Raw genomic sequence first — 20079 nt, forward strand, 5'->3', positions numbered from 1 at the left:
TTGTTCTCACAGATATCAACAAGTTTCACTTTTATAGAGGTATCAATTTTTCTATCTGCTCATTTCAACAGCCTTCCAGGCATCTCTCTTCTGTCCCATCTTCCACTATCACACTACCAGATAAGAAGCAGAGAGTTGAAGGGAAGGTAGCCAGTTAAACAGATTTCTCACTGTGGATATTTATCTTGACAGCCTATAGGGCTAACCATGTGAGTGCTTTTCAGTTGCCCTTATTTTTGTCACATTTTTAGAAAGAGTCTTTAAACAAAATGGAAAAGATACTTGATTCCTCTCAAGTGAAAGCTTGTCTATTCCTTATTTATCACTTATTTATCACTATTCCTAATAAACCACTGAAGACCATTTTCTTTGCAGTAAAAGTTCTTCAATTTCCAGTCCAGTTAGATTCCCCTTTGAATGGCATTTTAAATTTAGACCAGTGTACTATCCAGTACTTACATATAAATAAATTTCTTCCCAAATAAATCTCCAGAGAAAGGCCTATGTACCACTGAATTGTCATGTGAACTTTTTTCACATTTGACTCTCTACGTGATACTCACTTTTGCAAACACTTTTGAGAAGATTGCCATAGCACAGTGACTGGAGGAGGGGATCATTTTTATGTATAAGTATCTCCCAAAAATTAATTTCTTAGCTGAAAAGAAAAAAAGAAGGCCTGTACAAAGTGTACTCAAGAGATTCACCAGCCCACTGAAGGTAGAAGCAGCTGCCAGTGACGTCTCCATCAATATGATTCTCTAAGAGTGAAGATACTTCTTGCAGTCTGATGAGACTGAATTCAGTCCTTAGGAACAGTACTAACATCAAAGGGAAATACTTACATGAACACCAAAGAATGAGTAAAGCCTGTATTGATTTCAGTTAAAAATAGTTTTATAGGAGTGCGTAAAATGCTTCAAGTCTGTTAGAAGAGCTGTCAGGGCATAGTTTAAAAGGATTCAAAATTAAACAAAATATTCCAGGCCACTTTGTTCCTAGTTATTTAAAAAGCAGGCACACTTTCTTTACTTATGGGATATATATATATATATAGTGAGTTTAATGTGAACAAAACCATCTGTCAGTTCATTAAAATCTTATTTCAGGTCTAACACACAAAAGCAGATAGTATCTAATTTTGTATTAAGAAATATGCATCTACTAGTGATTATGAGAGAAGAAGGTCCATAAAATATTGAAAGGTTTTAATGGCATTTTTGAATTAACCGAGTTCCTTCTTTTCCTTTATGATAGAGTGACATAAATTATTGATTACTCATGATGGTATGCATCCTTTTATTAAAGCAGGCAGCTAAATGGGGAGCTGGAATATTTGGAGAGTCAGGCATCAGAAAACACAGCAAGTATTTACTGACTCATGATTCCTTTGTACTTTTTCTACAGGCACTTAATCTTTCTTGCACTGTCTGGGGAGATCCCACCCCAGAGGTCTCATGGCTGAAGAATGAAAAATCATTTGTATCCGATGCCAATTGCATCCTGAAGTTTGAATCTGGAAAAAATGTCAGCTTTTCCATTTCTGCTGTGTCCACACAAGACTCTGGGAAATACAGCATTGTGGTGAAGAACAAGTACGGTACAGAGACCAGCGACGTCACTGTAAGTGTGTACATACCTGAGGAAGAGAGAGTCTGAGCAAGAGAAAAAGCAGTAAGATAAAATGAAAGCGTAAATTTAAGACTAGAAGACAGAAGTACAGAGGACATTTTGGATGTTAGGCTGACAATAATCCATGTGTGTAAATGGCTTTCTGCTTTAGCAGGCAGCCTTGGATTTTTCCATTTACTTCACGTTTTCTTCTAATATACTTATTTATGCCAGGGTAAACAGGGCCTTTCCTAAATGTTTTCTTACTGCTAATTTCACAGAAACTAACTGTAGCATCTTAAGCAAGGCCAAGTGCTTGCTGTCTGTAAACACACCATTTCACCCTCTTCCTGGAGCATATGGAAGGAAAGGGTCAAAAATTGTTTCATTAGAAGCAACTAATGAGGTAGATGGAAAGATCAAAAATGATCGGGGTGTTTTTGAGCAGCAGTTAGGATTTGTTCCAGCTTTGGTAAAGTAGCATAGATGGAATGTGTTAGATCACAGAGAAATTACTGCTGGTTTTTGTCTGTGTTAAGGCCCCTTTTTATTGCTGTGTTAATTTAGTGAGGCCTTAATATGGGTGTCATTTACATCCCTAAATATTGTTTAATCTGCCCAAACAGGGTAACAGTACTGTAACACAAATGAAAATAAGGCTTAGGAGGCCAGGACACTAATAATTGTGTGTGTCTGTAAAAGTGTATGAACTCTGCTCTATGTTCACAAATAAACTGAATTCACTTCTTTCCTTCCATCACAAGCTTGTTTCACTGTGTCTTGTTTTATTAGTCACAGCTCCAGTAGTCGTGCACAGTGTCCTAGTGTCTTCATGCTTTCACCACTGTAATTACCTCCAGCTTCCCTTTAGATCCCTGTTAATCTTCACTTTGCTGTTTGCAACAAAAACACAATGGCATCTCCTCACACCTCTCTGTCCAGACCTTCACTACTTCTCCTCTCAACTCAACAAGGTATTTATGCAAATTCTGTCACAGAAGTAGTCTTATGTTTTTCAACGCACCAAAGGCATGAATTGTGATTTAAGGGTGATATGTAAATATTTTGTTAGATAGAAAAGTCAGTGAATTTCATCCAAACTTAACACTGGAGATTCAGAAATAACATATTTTATCAAGATCTTTTAAAGCTACAAAAAGAATCTTCGCTGTTACACAGAAAAAAAAGTGGGTTTTTTTTGGTTACACAAAAATGTAACAAAGAAACATTTGTCCAGATCTTTGAATGCACTTTACATAGATTAAAAACTCCATGTCTGCCATTTTACAATGCCACTGATTATATCAGCTGAGGAAAAGCAACAGAACATGCTGGACATATGTATGATATATACATGTGATGCTATACGTATAGGATAGGATCAGAAGCAGTTATCAGCCCAATTGCTACTTAGGAGAGCAATGTTCCATGTCAATAAATGTTTTCATTACTAGTCTCACAACACCACAATTCTTCACATCAAAATCTGAAGAACTAACACATATATTTTCAGTCCAAGCATGATCTGTGTGCACCTTTCACATACTCTTTCTTGTTTTTTCTAGCTACTGTGACTGCAGAAAGAGTGCTGCAGTCCCAGGCACTCACTTTGGTGCAGTACTGGCATTTCTGTGAGGATGCCACTACTAAGTGTTGTACAGTTAACACTCACTTAAACTCTTGCCATATGAGGTTTATTGCCAGCTGATGTTAAAGGAGAAGTGGAAGCATGAGGGAATTCTTAATGGTTCAGGTAAAAATAGATTCAACACAGTTACCAATGGTGAAAATGCCGATTTTACCAATTTCTTTTTTTAAAATCAGTTTCTAGAAAGGGCTAATGATTAATATCTTAGTCTTATAAAAATAATCCATATTTAGATCAGTTTTATGAACTACCAAAACATGTTAGCATGTGCCTAACTTTAGCATGTGCCTGCACTAATAGTACCACTAGTTTCAAGGAACATGTTACGTTTATCTGGTATAAATTTCTCTTTCTTCCCGAAGAGATTTCACATCACAGGGATTTTTAACATGAAATTATGCAAAATCAATGTGGTTTTGGTGTTTCACATGAACAGCATATGTGCTCACACAGTGTTATCTCCTAAAATATTTAACACTCAAGTATCAAAATTGATGACATTATTGCATTTTTAAGGCCTAAGTGTGTAATTATGTCCTTTAATGAATCAATATCTGTTACAAAAAAAAGTTCAGATTATTTATTATTATCACAGCAGCTGAGTAAAACAAAGTAACAAGGCTTAATTTTTGAATTTCAAAATATAATCATGAGAAGATCTGAAATTTGAGATACAGCAAGCTTCCCGAGTTCAAAGAACTAATGCAAAAATTATTTTATAATTTTTCGTAGTAGGACATGAAGCCAATTCAAGGATGATATGCAGGTCACTCCAGATTTGTCCCACGACATATAACTTACAAATAACAGTGTCACAGCTCTTCCATCCTCCAGAGTGCAAACAAGAATATGACTCGCTCTTTGCAATAACTGGTGTTTATTACTTAGTATTATTTTTAATAATGATTGCATTTTGGCAACAGTTTATTTCTACCACTTTATTTTGAAAAATCTGTCCTCCTGCCTCCCTCCTTTTGGCAGAACTGCCAGGGAATACACATGGGTCACCTCCCAGGCTGGATACTACTTTTTTTTTGCTTTGGCAGATGTATGTGTCCCTGAAAGTTAGAGTAGTAGCTGCTTCAAAAGGTGTTGCTTCCAGGGATTCAGTTATGGTGATTTCAGCCTGACTTTGTGATGCATCCACATGCCTTGCTTGTGCACGTTTTGTTCTTGCTTTGCTTCAGGTGATTGTGATGCCTGTGTCAGGGCAGACTGATACAGTCCAAGGACACAATCAAAATAATAAAACTGTATCTAAAAAGAAAAAAGCAATGACAGCAAGCAAACAGAAGGAAGGGGAAAAGAAAGGTGAGTGCTTTCACTGTTACAGTCTTCTATTCCAATGAAAAAATTGTTAAATTGTTATGGAGTTAATTGTCTGTGCCAATCAAGATTTCATAGGTCCCAATCAATCAAGTTTATAGTAAGCACACTTCAATCAACAACAGATACAAAGTATGAATTACCAGGTTAGGCCTAAGTGAGAGAGACTTAAATCAATATTTTTAAACCACCTTTTCTACTTCCACTGCAAGTTGTCACCTTGACTAATCTGGCTGATGAAAGCTTTTTAAGTCATAATAAATCCTTTTAAATTTCTGAATGCAGAGGGAAGACTTTGTAAGCATGTGTACATACACAGATGGTGTTATTTTCCAAAGTGAGACTCATTGCAGCAGCTAGATGTTTGATATTTCACCAAAAATAAGGCCTTGCTGATTCAAGGACGCCAAATGCCTAGGGGTTTTAGAAAACCCTGACTGTTTAGCCACTACTTGAGATTCATCAATTATTCTCTCTTACTTTTATGTCCACATGGAATGGTAAAGTTGGAATTATAAGCGACCATTTTTTGTCTCATTTAGAGAAAGGGTAGAAAATTAAAAGCTCTCTGGTGACTCAGCTTTCTTGTATATTACTTGTATATTATTTTACTGTTCTTTTGGACTCTTACTATAATTACTACTTCGACACTGATTTACTCTTCCCAATTACAACTCTCTCATATAGAGCATTTTAACTCCAAATTAGTCTTTAATTCCAACAATATCATAACATGTTTTACATATTTTTGCCTAAGTACTTTTTCTTTGCATACATGTTATATCATTTCTGACAGAACATTTTATACTTCCCCCCCCCCCCCCCCCCACCTTTTTGCTCCTAAGGCAAGAACAAATATTTTACAGCATTTCCTTCATCTCTTGCCTTTCTGGTATGGTAGACTTTTCTGAGCAATCCTGTAAATTAGGTGACTTAAGTGGAAACAATTATTTCTGTACCTGTAAATGTTTTCCAGTATCTACATCTTAATCATTTTAATTAGAGGCCATAAAGACTTGGGCTTGGTTTTGGTTCCATAAGAAGTAGTAATGTTATATGTGATACTGAATCTCTTTATATGGGTAGGGAAAGAGGAAAAGAACATGATAACGTCATAACTAATGTGAAAGAAATGTTGCTGAGCACAGTAAATATTGTTACTTAAGATTACTCAGAAATTTGATTACTTCTCCTAAATCAGATTTTATTAAGCCACACGTAGAAGAAATTATTGCTACAGAAGAGACACCTGATCCAAATGAAATGCCCCCTGTGGAAAAGGAAAAGGATACAAAAAGCAACCAGCAAGCAGCAAAGAAGACTGATGGAAAGGCAGGAGTAGCAGAAAAGGTTCCTCAACCCACAGAAGGCTTGGATAGGCAGGGAAAGAAACTACCAGAAGAAGCAGCCTTGGGTAAACCCCACTGAACTTCAATGAAGAATGTGATCCTGTAATGAACAGAATAATAAATTCAACCTGAGATTTCATGAGCAATATATTAATGATAATATTTTAACACAAAAGTTTATTAGTGGCGGTTTTTCTGTAACATTTGTAATACTTCCTAACTTTAAATTTAAATGCATAGTAGATGGGCACTTATGTCTCAGTACCAGATAATTGCACGGCAGGAATTTCTAAGTATCTGAATAATGATGCATATACTGTCAATGTGAATTTAATTACTAAAATAAGTCCATTATAAGCAGAGTTCATTAGAGCAAATCTTGTCCAGAACTGACATATTTACTGCAGTGTAAAGGAATGTTGGTATCAGTTACATGGATGTGTTAATCAATATTTCTAGGCCATCACAGCTTGAGGCAGATGCTGCCTTACTTTTTCAAGGAAATTATATATACAGCCCTCTTCACGACATGTAGGCTCTACTTTTCACCATGACCAGTCTGGCCACAGTGGAAGATCTCCAGAAACAGAACCATCTCCTATGGATGCAGGGGGAGCATAAGTGGTTTTCTTTTGATCCAAGTTTCTTTCATGCAAACCTGTTTCATCAGGTGAACCAGGATGACATCCGGCCATTTTTTATCACCAAGAGCCACTTGACTTCTTTTCAGTTCTCTCCACTTCATTAATTCCCTTAAAGCCTTCATGAGTTACTGTGTATATAGCATTAACCCATGAAGTATCAGCTGCCTCACATGCTCATTTTCCTCCCCAATTTTTGCTACAGTACTCAGATTTCTGATAAACCCACCGCTCTTCTTCCTCAGCGGCTCAGTCCAAGACTATCCCTTCTTCCACTCACTAGCATCATATCCACTGGTTTCTTATAAGAGACTGTAGCTTCATGGTCATGTAAGCAAGGAATAAATGCAAGCCAAGAATCTCTGCATTAAATCATTGCTGTGCTCATTCACGTTTATTACTGTGTTCACTCACGTGTTTATGTACCAAGGATATAGGAAAATATGACTCATTTGCAAATGCTTAGATACCATGGAAGAAGCAGAGTTCAAGCTGAAAAAAAACCCAATTAAAATAAAGGTCAGAATTTATTTTGTTGCTGTGCAAGCTGAGTTCAACTTTAAAGTGACCAGAAGTTATAAGACATAAGAAATTAAAATAAGATATTTTAATTACTAGGAAAATATTCTTATTGATTTCAACTCTAAGAAGGCTCAATCATATTGTATTGTCTTTTTCCAGATAGATTATTGATGAAAGGTTACTGAATTCCACTGGTATTTCTAGGTGTTGGATCTATGACGAATGTGGAAATACTGAAAACACAAGAAATACGAGTTTCCAATCCATCCTTATAGAACTGCTAGCATGAGAAAGCAAAAAGTCTCAATAGCATATGAATGTGTAGAAGTCAAGACACTGATATCCCTGATGAGAAGAAATTAATTTCATTCCAGTAGAGTTCCAACAGGACTCTATTCAACTCTTTTTAAAATCAACAGAAATTTTCCTGCTGGATGAAATACTGGATAGAACACTTATATGTAGGCAAGTAGAGTAATAATGTTTCTGTAAACAATGTAAAGGATTTAAACAACTTGGATGGTCCATAGTGAGTGACAGAAGGACGTAGGATGCAACAGAGAAAAAATTATAGAAATCAAAATACTGAGTTCTACACAAAATGGTGTTGGGAGAAACTTAAATGCAGACTGAACTACAACTAAAATCATCCAACTACACTTAGGTACTGTTTGACATTGAGCTTGACTCAGTTCTGCATCACATCTTTTTCTAAACTTACATATTACAGCCCAGCAGTGAAGGATGTAAGCGTAGGTGCCACAGAGAAATGCAGTAAGGAGCACTTCCATGGTAGGACACCCCAGTGCATGTCGTTTCTCATGCAACTACTACAGAAAATGAGAAATACCTAGAGATGTGCAATTCTATCACTCTGCCAGAGTTACAGAGTGTGGACCTCCAAAAGCAGTGCAAAGCTGCAGGTTGTTTCCCACAACTCCCCCTTGCTATGGCAATTATTTCAAGCTGCCTTACATCTGCAAAGATCCATCACCCCTCAGAGCTCCTTCGCGTTGGGAGCCTGTCTGCCACAAACACCAACGGCAGCGAGTAAGTTATATATAGAACGGACTGTACCACTGAGAGCCTGATCCAATTCCTGCAAAATGCCACAGGGGTCTTTTCATTAGTTTTAATAGAAATCAAGCTAGATCTCAGAAGAACGTTCTAAAAATGTCCCAAGTCTCAGATTACAAAGCCCATTTTTCTCACTGTGAAGCCAATAGCAGATCTCTCTTTTGTGTCATTGTAGCAGAATCAGGTCTGAGCTTTTTGCTGCAAGAAAAATCATTATTTTCCTGATATTTCAATTAAAACCTACTGGACATAGCTTTAAAATTTTAAACTAAAATGCATTAGAGTTTGGGGATTTTTTTTGTTATATTTGGATGGTTCCTCATAAAGCTGGAAATGGAGGCACATCAGTATTGTTCTACAGGACTGTATTTGCTATCCAGAAGTATAGTGTAGTATGCACAATAATGTGATAAACATATCAAAGATTACCCCTCTGTTCTTATTTTGATTATTTAAGCTGTAGTGGTTCACAAATGTATCACAAAATGTCCAAAGTTAATATTAACAGAATTGTTGAGTATACTAAAGCTTATGATTACCACAGTGGAATAATTTCTTTCTTGCATTTTAAATGTATTATTTATATTCTATTCTCCATTATAAGTATGAAAAATTGTTTCAGTCTCTGTGCATTACATAATGATAGAATGCAAATTACTTCTGTAGCAACAGGATCTCCTATCAAACACACAGAATCATTTGACTACATTTAAATTCAGGCACTGGACGCAATGTTTATCTGAAGCACCAATTCTCTTTATTTTCTTATTTCTCACCTACATGTTCCATTTCAGCACATATTACTCTTTATATTCAAATTTATAACTCTTCTAGAAATTCATGTTCTCATGTTATAATAACTGTATTTAACAGTAAGGGAAAGTGTTGCAATAAGCTATATTATCTAATCACCTTCTAAAACCAGAAAGGATGATTTTTGAAGATGAAAAGGGATGAGAAAAATAGGCTTTGGCTTCCACTGTATTAAAGGCACCGAGAATCCAGCTGTCCTTGAATTCTTCTGGATTTGTTAGCCAATTATTGAGGAAGATCTGTCTGTGCTCTGAGACTGACAGACATAATTTGGTAATACATTAAGCCGTAATCTTTGAAGCAGCTAGCTGCAAACTGAGATCATCCTTAAACTAGCACAGAGTGCACTTCTGCTCTTTGTCCTTGAACAGCAACTATAAGGTGAATGCACAAATGAGATTCCATTTAATCTGCACTTACACAGATCAGACAGACACCTGCAACAAGTCTTTCCCCACCGTTTTTTTTCGTTTGTTTGTTTGTTTTTGTCTTGCTAAAAGGACACTAGGTTTTAAGAACTGAAGCAAAATGTTGTCCATGGAAAAGAGCAACACAAGCTGCAAAGAAAAAAATGTTAGAAAAACCTGCTCCATTTCACAAGGGCTTCTAGAGATGAAGGTACTATGAGAGAGACAGTGAGGGGCTGATGGAGAGGAAGGAAGGCCCCAGATTTGGGTGCAATCTTCTGCCAGCTTTTGCCCTAGTCTCACTTCCCATTTCATTATGCGAGAGTTCTTTCCTGCAATCTCCTTCTGTAAATTTTCAAATGAAATACCATTCCTTCCTTCTTTCCCAATCTTGCATCTTCTACCATCCAATTTGACACAGTTATTTCCATTTACCATTTCATCACTTGCACTAACAGGACCAGAATAAAACCTCCTGCTTAATTAGGCTGTGATTTTGGCAAGGATAAGGGACTTCTTAACAAGAGGCCTGAAATCCTATCATATCTATTATCAGAAAATGGTTTGGGAAACACCTGCTACTGATTGACAAAGAATGGAGAAATACTGCTCACATGAGACTTGATCTGAGTTAAGTAAGTGCTGGCTTAACCAAATATGTTAACTCTACACACAAGCCCATCAACTTTTGGGACTATTGGTGCGCTTAAAAATTTTGGTGGACCAGGGTACAGCTCCTTACCGCCCTGAACCCTTGCTATTAACTTCCCTCTTTTTGGTTTGTTTTTTTTTTTTTGTTTTGTTTTGTTTGTTTGTTTGGTTTTTTTTTTTTGACTCTTAAATGGAAATAAAAAGATAAACTAAACTTAACTAAATCATAACATCCTGTCATAATGTCATTCTGATCTCAGAGAAGTTATGGAAAATGCTTCTGAGGGACATGTGTTGGTCACAACTAAGAGGCAGAGATAAGGAGTCTCACAGGTTTACAGGGTAAGACATAAGAGTCTAAACAACACTAAAGTAGAAAAAACCAAAAAGGATATCCTGTCTGCTGTAGTATGAACAGGGGTGATGGTGGGTATGGAATAAATGACTGCTCCAGAGAGTGGTATCTTTCTGAGTGCTGTATGCATACAAACAGGCAAAATGACAGAACAATACCTCATCACTAATGTCAGCTTTTTTTTGCCTTGTGTCCAGGTAGCCCTAAGCAGGCTACTTCTCTCACACACTGCTGCTGCCAGACACGATCCGCAGTTGGAAGAGCCAGAGAGCCACTGATTTACATATGGCAGTGGGTAACACACTTTCAAATTGCTTCCTCTCCACCAAAATAAGCACACCAGTAAGCAGCTGCTCTCATCACACCTCTCCTCCCCTGGTGGGGGAAGCAATAGTGACATTTGTGGTGAAAAGGCAAAATGTACGTAAATGAGGTAGCAGGTTACCTGTGCCCTGGAGGCCCTGGATTAACCACTGGTGGGTGAGTTGTGGTTCAACAAGGACCACAAATGGTGCATCAGTGTAGAGAGCTCCTATCTACACCACTCCACACACTCAAAACAGAAACAATCCCACTTGATAGATATAGCTATGGAAAATGGAAGCCATTTTACAGCTTGATTGTAATCTCCTATGTGTAAGTGCAAAAGAGTAAAGAATACAAAAGGAGAATACTCAGAGATGTCTACTTCTGTAGCCTTGATTGTCTGGAGGTGATAATTTTGGAATGGTAAATGTTACCTAAAGGGAAGACATAGCGTTTTCAAATACAGGCTCTTTCCTCAGAAGCACCTGTTCCAGGTTTGAAACAGAAAACTCCTTTTCAAGTAAAGATTTTTCTGGCTTATTTTTATAATAGGATTTAGCTTAATGTCAATATTTGAGGACATATGATAGATTTAGCCCCTACCTCTTATCTCCCTGTGAACAGGGCTGTCTGGTGTTGAAAAGGAGAACCCCCTCAACCAAAAAAATAACTTCTTGTTACAACCAGCAAAGATAAGATCACAGAAACACAAATGAAAATACTCTTGTTAGAGCAATTGCTGAAAGTGGTGTCCCTCACAAACTGAGAGACTAAGATGCCAAATAAGGAACTCAGCAAAGAAGGGAAATGATCTGCAGACTGTGTGTTTGCAACAGATGTTATGCTAATGTGGCTAGGTAATTATTATTGAAATGTTATACTCAAACAGGAGCCCTCTTCAGAAAACTGCTGCAATTGGAAAATGGTTGCGCTGAAGGGTGGCAAATTGCTCTATTACTCTTTGGTGCTTCCATGTATCCTGAGTCCTGGAAAGTGTTCCAAGATTGACTCAGAATTCCTGACATGATGGTAACATCATCAAAATGGGCAGGCGTGAAATCTGACCTTCCTCTTTACATACGCATAATATAGTCATTCTATCCATGTAATTCAGTGTTTGTGACTCCTTCCATGGATCACTTTCCTCAAAAACCCAGTCTGCATTTTATGCAGGGATAGATTTGTTTAGTTCCATGCTCAAAGGGATTTAAATATATTATCTGCAAATAAGCAAACTCACTGGCTATAATCTTTTAGGCAGCTTGTTCCAGGAGGTACAGATGAATAAACAGATTTTATCTCTTTGTAGGACTGGTAAGAAGAGATTGTCAAGCATCTTTCAAGCAAAACATAGACTACCACAATAAATTTTGTCTATATATTACTTTGCATGCTAGGATGTCTTTTTGTCAGTTGCCCTCAATGCTCTGCTGACCAGCCTGATTTCTCATTATGTGACAACTACAGGAAACCTATGTGAAAACCTAAAATGCCTCTAACACCAAGTGGGACAAAGCCAGCTTTTAACAAAACTTTTGTCAACAGATTGGTGGATGAAAAAGTAGTTGGTAGACAAATAGAAGCACAATAAAATAAAGAGGCAACATGGGTAGTGATAACACACAATTCACATTTGTGAAACCCAAATTGTATTTCCAATTATGCTACTTCTCCTTTTCTTTTCCCTATTTTAGCTGCAAGTTGTTTGAAGTGAGACTATTACCCTGGTTTAGTACATATTATGTCACAGTATCATCTGGGGCCTCTGGGCAATAGTGTGACTCAGGTAAAGAATAACACATCACCAAACCAACTTCAGCAAGCAGTCATGTGAATCATAAAAGCCATGGGCAAATGAAATTGCTGTCCTGAAGTGCATCCACGACCTGCTGGACATGTTCTGATTTTGCAATTCTACACTTTCATTACTATATATATATATATATATACACATACATATATATATATACACATATACATATATATATACACACACACACACACATATATATATATATAAATATATATATAAAACAGAATAACTGAATTATGTTGGGAAAGACCTCTGAGATCATCGAGTACAACCTACAACCAAATATCATCGTGTCAACTAGACCACGAATGGCAGCGACTGCCACTGTCCAGTCTTTTCCTTAAACACCTCCAGGGATGGTGACTCCACCATCTTCCTGGGCAGCCCATTCCAATGCCTAATCACCCTTTCTGTGAAAAAATCCCTCAAATGTCCATCTGAAACCTCCTCTGGCGCATCTTGAGACTATAGTATATAGATATAGAAAGACTACGGCGTAATACAGATATAACATATAGATGTATGTATACAGATATTTACATGTACATGAAAAAAAGCATTTTCCCTCCTCCTGTGGGTAGGCTGGTAACTTTCAGAAGAAGGACGCAGTGACAGACGTACGAAGCGGCAAACACCGCGAAGGCAGCGCGTCTTTTCCGCCCCGCTGTCACGAGGTGCTAATCCTGAGCCCCGGTTCAGACCGCGGCTATGAACAGCTGCTCCCGAGAGGGCTCCGCAGCGGATCCCCGCGCCCCATTCCCGGCGGGAGGCTCCGGGATGCGGTACGTGCTCCCGGGGCCGCGCACGCGCGCGCGCCACGCCCCTCCCTCCCTCCCTGTCCTACCCGGCGCCGCTCCAAGGTCACGTGGCGCCCGGGGCCAGGCGCGCCCCCGCCGCCAGCGGGAGCGCGCGCGGGCGTGCACGCGCTGCGCCAACGGCCGCCGCTTGGCGCAGTTCGCACCCGCCCGGGCGCGGCTCCCTCGGCTCCCCGCTCCCTTCCCTCCCTCCCTCCCTCCCTCCCTCCCTCCCTCCATCCATCCATCCGTACAGCCACCGTCCGTCCCTCCTCGGCTGGCGCCGGCTCCCGCCGGGCCTCGCTCGAGGTAAGCGGGAAGGGGCCGCTGTCGCCGGGTCGGCTCGGCGCGAGGTGTCCCTGCCTGCGTGCGGGGTACAGGCGGCGGCGGCGCCGAGAGATCCCGGGCGGCCGCCGGGCAGGGAGGGAAGGGGGGAGAGCGGGAGGAAGGGAGGGTGGCGCAGGCCCTGCCCCGGCTGCCAGTCCGGGCTCCCTCTGCGCAGAGAACCGTGAGAACCTCCCCAGAACCGTCGCTGGGAAGCGGGGCCGCCCGGCCGGCACTGCCAGCGCTCCAGACGCTGCCCCAGGCCGGCGGGACGAAGGGGAAGCCCCCCCTCCCGTGCCGCGGCTGCCCGGTGTGCGGCTGGGCAGCCCGGGCGTGGGGGAGGCGCCCGGCGCTGCCGCCCCTCCGCGACACGGGGGTGGCGGGACCGCCCGGGAGCGCCGGTGTTCCCGGCGCGGCTTGGCGGTGCCGCTCTGGCACACCGGGATACGCGCCCTGCCTCGCCTCGCCTCGCCTCGCCGCCCGGCGCCTTCCCCTCACACTCGGGCAGGGGACTCTCGCTCCGGCGGGGCGCTCCGCCTCTGCCTCCCGTGTTTGTCCCTCTGGTGTGGGGAGTCTGAAGTGGAACTACACTGCCCGCATTTTTTTGTGTGCTTCTCTTTGGGTTCTTGCCAAGTGTGCGTCTGGTTTAATATGTGTGAACTGCGTTTTTCTTCTCCTGAAGTGGATACTGAGTACATCAATGATTTTTGATGGAGCAGGGCAGTATGCTGTGTAAAGCTGTGCATTTTCATCCAGCAAAATGATGTCATAAATATACCTGTGTTGTGGCTGCACTTTGTACGTGCACGTCATCTGGTTACTTCTTCTTTTTTCCCCCCCAACCGAAATTCCATTGTTGTTACAAGAAATAATTTGTTAGCCATATACCATAATGGTATGTGGTATTATTCAGGATACTGTCAGAGAAGATGACAGACAACCTTACAAAATTTAGTGCTTAGAATCATAGAATATCCCAGGTTGTAAGGAACCCACAAGAATCACTGAAGTACAACTCCTTGGCGTCTATTTCGGTTTTCTTTAGTTAGTTGGGGTTTTTTTGTACTTTACAAGCATTTCTTGGGATAATTTTGCATACCGAGCACTTAACGTTTGGAAAATAGAAAAAAATTTACAGTGTTATGTACATTTTAAAAATGTACGGGTATTCATTAGCTGTAATGAAAAGTTGTAAGTCACAAAATGTCTTCTTTTTTTGTTTTAAAAGTGTAGGAATGTCAATCAGTTTGTGGATACATAAACAATTTTTTTTTGTATCCATACTAGGCAGCTAGCTCCAGCCAGGGCCAACAGTTGTGCCTTCTCTCCTAGCCCCTGCTATAGTTTCTTTGCATCCCAGAACATACAGGAATGTAAAGAGTTTTGCCATCTCTTACAAAAATCAAGGAAGATCTCTTTACTGGAGTGGTGTAAAGTGAGGTGCTCTGTAAAAACATGTCTCTATTATATAATAGACTATTAAACTGATAAGCTAAAGTTGAAAGGTTCCTAAATGATCTCAGGATGCCAGGAACTTTGACTGAAATGCTGTATTATCTGGTATTACTCTTAGTTGCAGTAGGAATAACTAGGATAGTGCTGAATGGCTCTCGTCAGCAATTACAGTATTGATTTTTAAGCTTGTATCATAACTTTCTAGTTAAGCATATCAAAACGTTTGAATTTTTTAGTGGCCTGTAGCAGAGATAGTGTTTGAACTTACTCTTGGTACTTAATACTTCATCTTATTATTGGTATTTAATATTTTGGGTTGTTGCAAAAGTAAGTATAATTCTTTGCTATTGTTTACTTGGAAGACATCCACTTAAAATGTTTCAGGTTTGCAGTGCAGTGAATTTTATATCTTTTTTGTCCTACCTCCAGTGTTTCCTTCCACTCTCATGAAGTCTTGATCAGTTAAGGGGAAATCCAAACTGCACTTAGGGCACTTGACACCTCCTTTATGTACCTTGAGGCTCCTGAGCAGCCCGTTTTTGCATTGCATGCTTTATGACTTGGTCTCTGCCTCAGAGCATTTGCAACCTACATCAGATAGAGGTGAAAGGATTTTGTTCAGAGCCACTTTGGGAACCTTTGTCAAAGCCAGAGGTTAAATTAGTTACATTTGTTGCTTGTCTTTCTGGAAGATGGTCACAGGGTTAATAGTCTAGTTTACAATTTTCTTTTTTTCCAGTCTTGCATCTTAAGTGCAAGATCACAGCACACCGGAAAACAGTTTCTCATGGTCTGTAGGAACACTGAATCTCTGTGCTTAAGTTAGACTTTCTAACAAATTGGAATTTTTTTTTGTAAAATAGCTTTGGATTATGTATGAAATAACTTTTAATCATTGGTTATATCATGATTTAGCAATACGTTCTATGTAACTGTCTGAAAAGGGATGAAAGGACACTTTCTGGTGTGAGATTCAGTGCTGTATGTTACAGATCTCCACAGTGAAAAAGCTTTCAGGCTTATACACAACAGTATGTGATACATTTGTGATCAAATAGAAGTCTAAAGCGTATATACTAGATGTCTTCATCCCATACTGGGCACATTCTGAGAACACAGCATTGTGGCATACTATATCCCAGTGATTTTTTATCTGAAGTATATTCTTTATGATCTTGTTGAAGTTACAATTTAAGGTTTTACACAAAGATGCCATCTCTGGACATCTCTCAATGTTACATAGGCAAGCAGAGCGGGGTTTTTGATTGTAAATAGAATAACCCACTTTAAGCATAGTAAAAAATGTTGCTGCTTTTGCAAAGAATGTGGCACTTAAAAATGAATTTAATCTGCCTAGCTGCTCTCTCATCTTGGTTGTTACATTAGTGCTTGCATTTCAGTTTGGGCAGGCAGACTGATTTAGTATAAAACTGTCATGCTAAGTCTGATTGTCTTTCTGCTTGAGGACAAAGCTTAAGCACACTTCTTGGAGGTTTTTTTTATTGTACTTTACAAGCATTTACAAGGGAATTATCATTCCCATTTACAAGGGAATTATCAAATAAAGAGTGCTAGCGTCCCCTTCCTAGCTGAATATTTTATTTTTACCAGTTTCTTTCACCTTTGCACTAACATAATTTGACATCAGTTGTCAGAAGTTGTTCTGAGTCACTCATTTTCCCAAGACTGAGGGACACTTCCTCATTGCTTCTGTATGCACTGAGTGAACAGATGAGATTTTTAGCTGATGAATTGGCCCATTTCTTTATCCAAAGTGCTTCAGTTCAATACCAGAAATGTAAATATGCAAAGTAATAATAGAAAAGTCTGCAGTGTACTCGGTGGTATATTTCTGTTGGTGTATGTGGCTGAAGCCAGCTAAGCTGGTCTCAGGCTGTGTCTCTAGGTTTACTTGTCTTTTTTTAGATTGCATAACTGTCTCCTCAGGAAATACACTTCTGAATTGATGGTTATGAAAAGCCTTTTAAAGGAAATGTGTAAAGGATTCGTTTCAAAATTCTTTCAGATAAGTGCTTTGGATAATGAATTGTAGCTGCGATTCCATTAGAAATGGAAGTAATTGACTCTCACTGGGCTAACTAGAATTCAGTTTGTGATGTGAACTGAAATACAGTGATTTAAAGAAGAAAAGTACTTGGTGGTGACTTAAAGCCATTCATTCCCCGAAGGAAAAAGTGTGCATGTTAACACAAACAGGAAATCTGTGAGGCCACTTCAGAGGTGTGTTGTGTCCTGTATAGACAGTGCAGACACACTGCTGTGTGCTAGGGGCGAACAGATCCCTTGGCCAGATGTGACCTCTGTGGTCATTACAACTCAATAATGCAGGTGGATTGGGTTTGCTGAAAGAGTAAGCATATGCCACTTTGCTCAGCTGTATCTAATTTTTCTCTTCCCAACATCTCATGTAAATACCTCTGTGTGGGAATTCTGTAAGACTAGCATTTTTATCCAATTTGTTAATAATATAGCCAAGTTTTATATGCCGATTAAATTTAGGGATATTGCTTTATTTTGGTACATGTTCATGAGTTCAACAATATGGAGATAGATCTTGTTTATATATTGAATATTTAGAGCTTTTTAGATATTCCATATATGTGTTTCTCAGAATAAGTATTATTTCTGTTCTTGGCGACCTGAAGGTTTGTATTAGTCTCAAATCTTATATTCATGTATCCATTCTAAATGTAACCAAATTATTTGCCGCTAATAGAGTAGATATAGATAGATTTCATGCGTGCACATGTGGCTGTGTTCTTTTGCTTTGACTTCCTAAACCCTGGTAGGCTGCAAGAAAATTTAAATACACTTGGGGCAGATCAGCACCTAGAAAGAAATGTTGTTAGAAGGAGAAAACAAAGATAAGGGATTGCTGGATTGCTTATTAAGGAAATGCTTAGTGCTTTCTAGAAACATACAGGAAAAGCTTCAATCTGCTTTCTCTCATCTCATGCAAAAATGAGATTGGTAGAATTTCTATTCAGAAGCATTGGTTTCTCTGTTACGTGTCTGGGAATAAGTTCAGCCAAGGATGATGTGGCTGTAGAAGAGTCTGTGTTGTTGGAAATGCATATGTCAAGGTTGGCAGGTGGTGGTGGGATATGCCCATACAGATTCCAAAGGGCTACACTCTTGGATTAGCCAGTTACTTTCTCCAGTACCTTGAAAGAAGTTAAGGTTTCCACATGCATAAGAATATTTTGTGTATGTGTAACCTAAGTTTTTGATTGAACTGATCATTTTACCAGTAAAACTCAGTTTAGGAATTCTTAAAGTATTCTTTGTCTTCACTGATGTTCCTTCATAAACAGAAAAAAAGGGTAACTTAAAAAAAAAAAGAAAATGCTCAAATGAATACAAGGACAGATACTGTAACACTGAAATCAGCTGATTCATAGCAGATCATACTGATATAACTGTTGACACAGTTATGAAAGCACCAACTCCAAATAAACTGTGGATTTCCTTTCTTGCTATGTTTTTTTTTCCCCTTGTGATAAAAAAGTACTTAAGTTTCACTGAAAAATATTTTTATTAGAATGGCTCTTGATTCCATGTGACGGGAGATCTTGAAAGCATTGAATTTACCATGTTGCATCATAGGTGGAAAACGAATTTGATTTTATTCTTTTTTAACTACCAGTTTAGTGAACAATACATTACTTTTGTATCACTAGTGTTTCTCTAATGTCTATTAACTGCTTGAATTCTTGTATCTGCTCTAATTACTTGTGATAGGGCTTTTTCTTCATTTTTTGAACAGCTGGGAATTGCAGGTAAAAGCAGGTAGTACTGTCTGTTAGTATTTTTCAACATTGTTGAACAGAATTTCATTTTTAGTTGCATGTAATTTGCTAAAATGGAAAATTTAATTCCAAGTTATATTTTAGCTACCTTCAGCTTTTATATGGAAACTCTTTGCAAGCATATTATTTTTTTTTAATAAGAAGTGACACTTGATGGTGTTTTTCCACTCTACTAGAAGAAAAACTCTAGCTGCTTTCTTTTAGAAAAATTCATGTGTCCCTTTCAGAAGGGATCTGAGGCAGATAATCTTCATTCAGTGTGTCTTCTGTTAGTCATGTCAAGGTATATTTTATTTTAGCAAAGTTAATAACCTTTGAATTAGGTTTAAAGGCTCATATAGAGAATGGATAGACTTTTGCCCTTAAAAGTATCAGAGATGTTGTACTGAATGTGTTTTAGCACAGTCTGGAATGAGCAGAGCTTTTTTTCCAGTCTCAGTAAGCAGATGCTTCAGACCAGGGCTGGGACCAAGAACTTGGGCACAGAAAAGCATTTTCAGCCCCAGTTTGTTTTTTGCAATCTGTGTAGGAGAATTGGCAACTCGTCCACTTTTTTTTTTTTGCACCTAATAAGCAAAGTGTAAAAGGGCATGAAAATAGAGAAGTGTTGGAACTTTGGAACTGGAGTTGAGCCTTGTGGAGAAAGGATCTTTTTCAGTGTCAGGATGGGCTGTGAGACTAAGAATGGTCACACCCCATCCTGACATTGAGAACTGCTGTGTTTAATTCTTGGTGAATAGTAAGTAAAATCATGTGTGACTGGATGGGGTGAAGGAGACAATTGGAACATGAACAAAGGCTGTCCCATACTTGGCGTATCTATGTTAAATATAGGACATGTTAAATAGAGAAGGATTTGGTCCATTCATTTGTCCTGGCATATTTATTCTGATCTCTGAGTGAATTGGGATAGCGTGCTGATGGAAACTATGTCTAGGATTTGTGCTTCCTTCCTTCCAGAACTCAGAACAGTGTGCACTGATGAAAGCTGGGGAAACGTCCTGTAGTGGTTTTCTGGTGGCATTTGTTCTATGGTTCCTATACAGTACAATCCAATAATCACTTAAATGTCATTTTCACAGGCAGTCAGACTTTGACATATCCCAGATGGTCATTAAAAAGAAATCTGATCTGCAACTACAAATGCAGCCTATTGA

General features: G+C 39.1%; 2 protein-coding genes and 1 long non-coding RNA gene across 6 annotated transcripts in view; 2 read left to right on the top strand and 1 right to left on the bottom strand.

The window, feature by feature from the left end:
• MYOM1 (myomesin 1) overlaps positions 1–8790 on the top strand; it is an 80775-nt gene extending 71985 nt beyond the window's left edge. For 3 of the 4 annotated variants that reach the window (XM_019284084.3, XM_019284085.3, XM_019284087.3), the window contains 3 exons: positions 1408–1623; positions 4447–4570; positions 5787–8790. In XM_019284084.3, coding sequence (XP_019139629.2) covers positions 1408–1623; positions 4447–4570; positions 5787–6013 — 567 coding nt within the window. In that variant the 3' untranslated portion in view covers positions 6014–8790. Of the gene's footprint in view, positions 1–1407; positions 2375–4446; positions 4571–5786 lie in introns of those variants that run through there. The other variant, XM_010396351.4, reaches the window with a different exon arrangement.
• On the bottom strand, positions 3813–13359 carry LOC120409732. Its single transcript, XR_005601505.1, has 2 exons — positions 13060–13359; positions 3813–6034 (listed from the first exon to the last, which is right to left on the bottom strand). It is a non-coding gene; the product is annotated as an uncharacterized LOC120409732 (long non-coding RNA).
• A 66-nt stretch (positions 13360–13425) lies between these two features.
• LPIN2 (lipin 2) overlaps positions 13426–20079 on the top strand; it is a 44893-nt gene continuing 38239 nt past the window's right edge. The window contains exon 1 of the mRNA XM_039550122.1: positions 13426–13622. The gene's annotated coding sequence lies outside the window, so the exon portion shown is untranslated. The remainder of the gene's footprint in view (positions 13623–20079) is intronic.

This window comes from Corvus cornix, chromosome 2 (genome assembly GCF_000738735.6).
Source record: "Corvus cornix cornix isolate S_Up_H32 chromosome 2, ASM73873v5, whole genome shotgun sequence".
Classification (NCBI taxonomy): domain Eukaryota; kingdom Metazoa; phylum Chordata; class Aves; order Passeriformes; family Corvidae; genus Corvus; species Corvus cornix.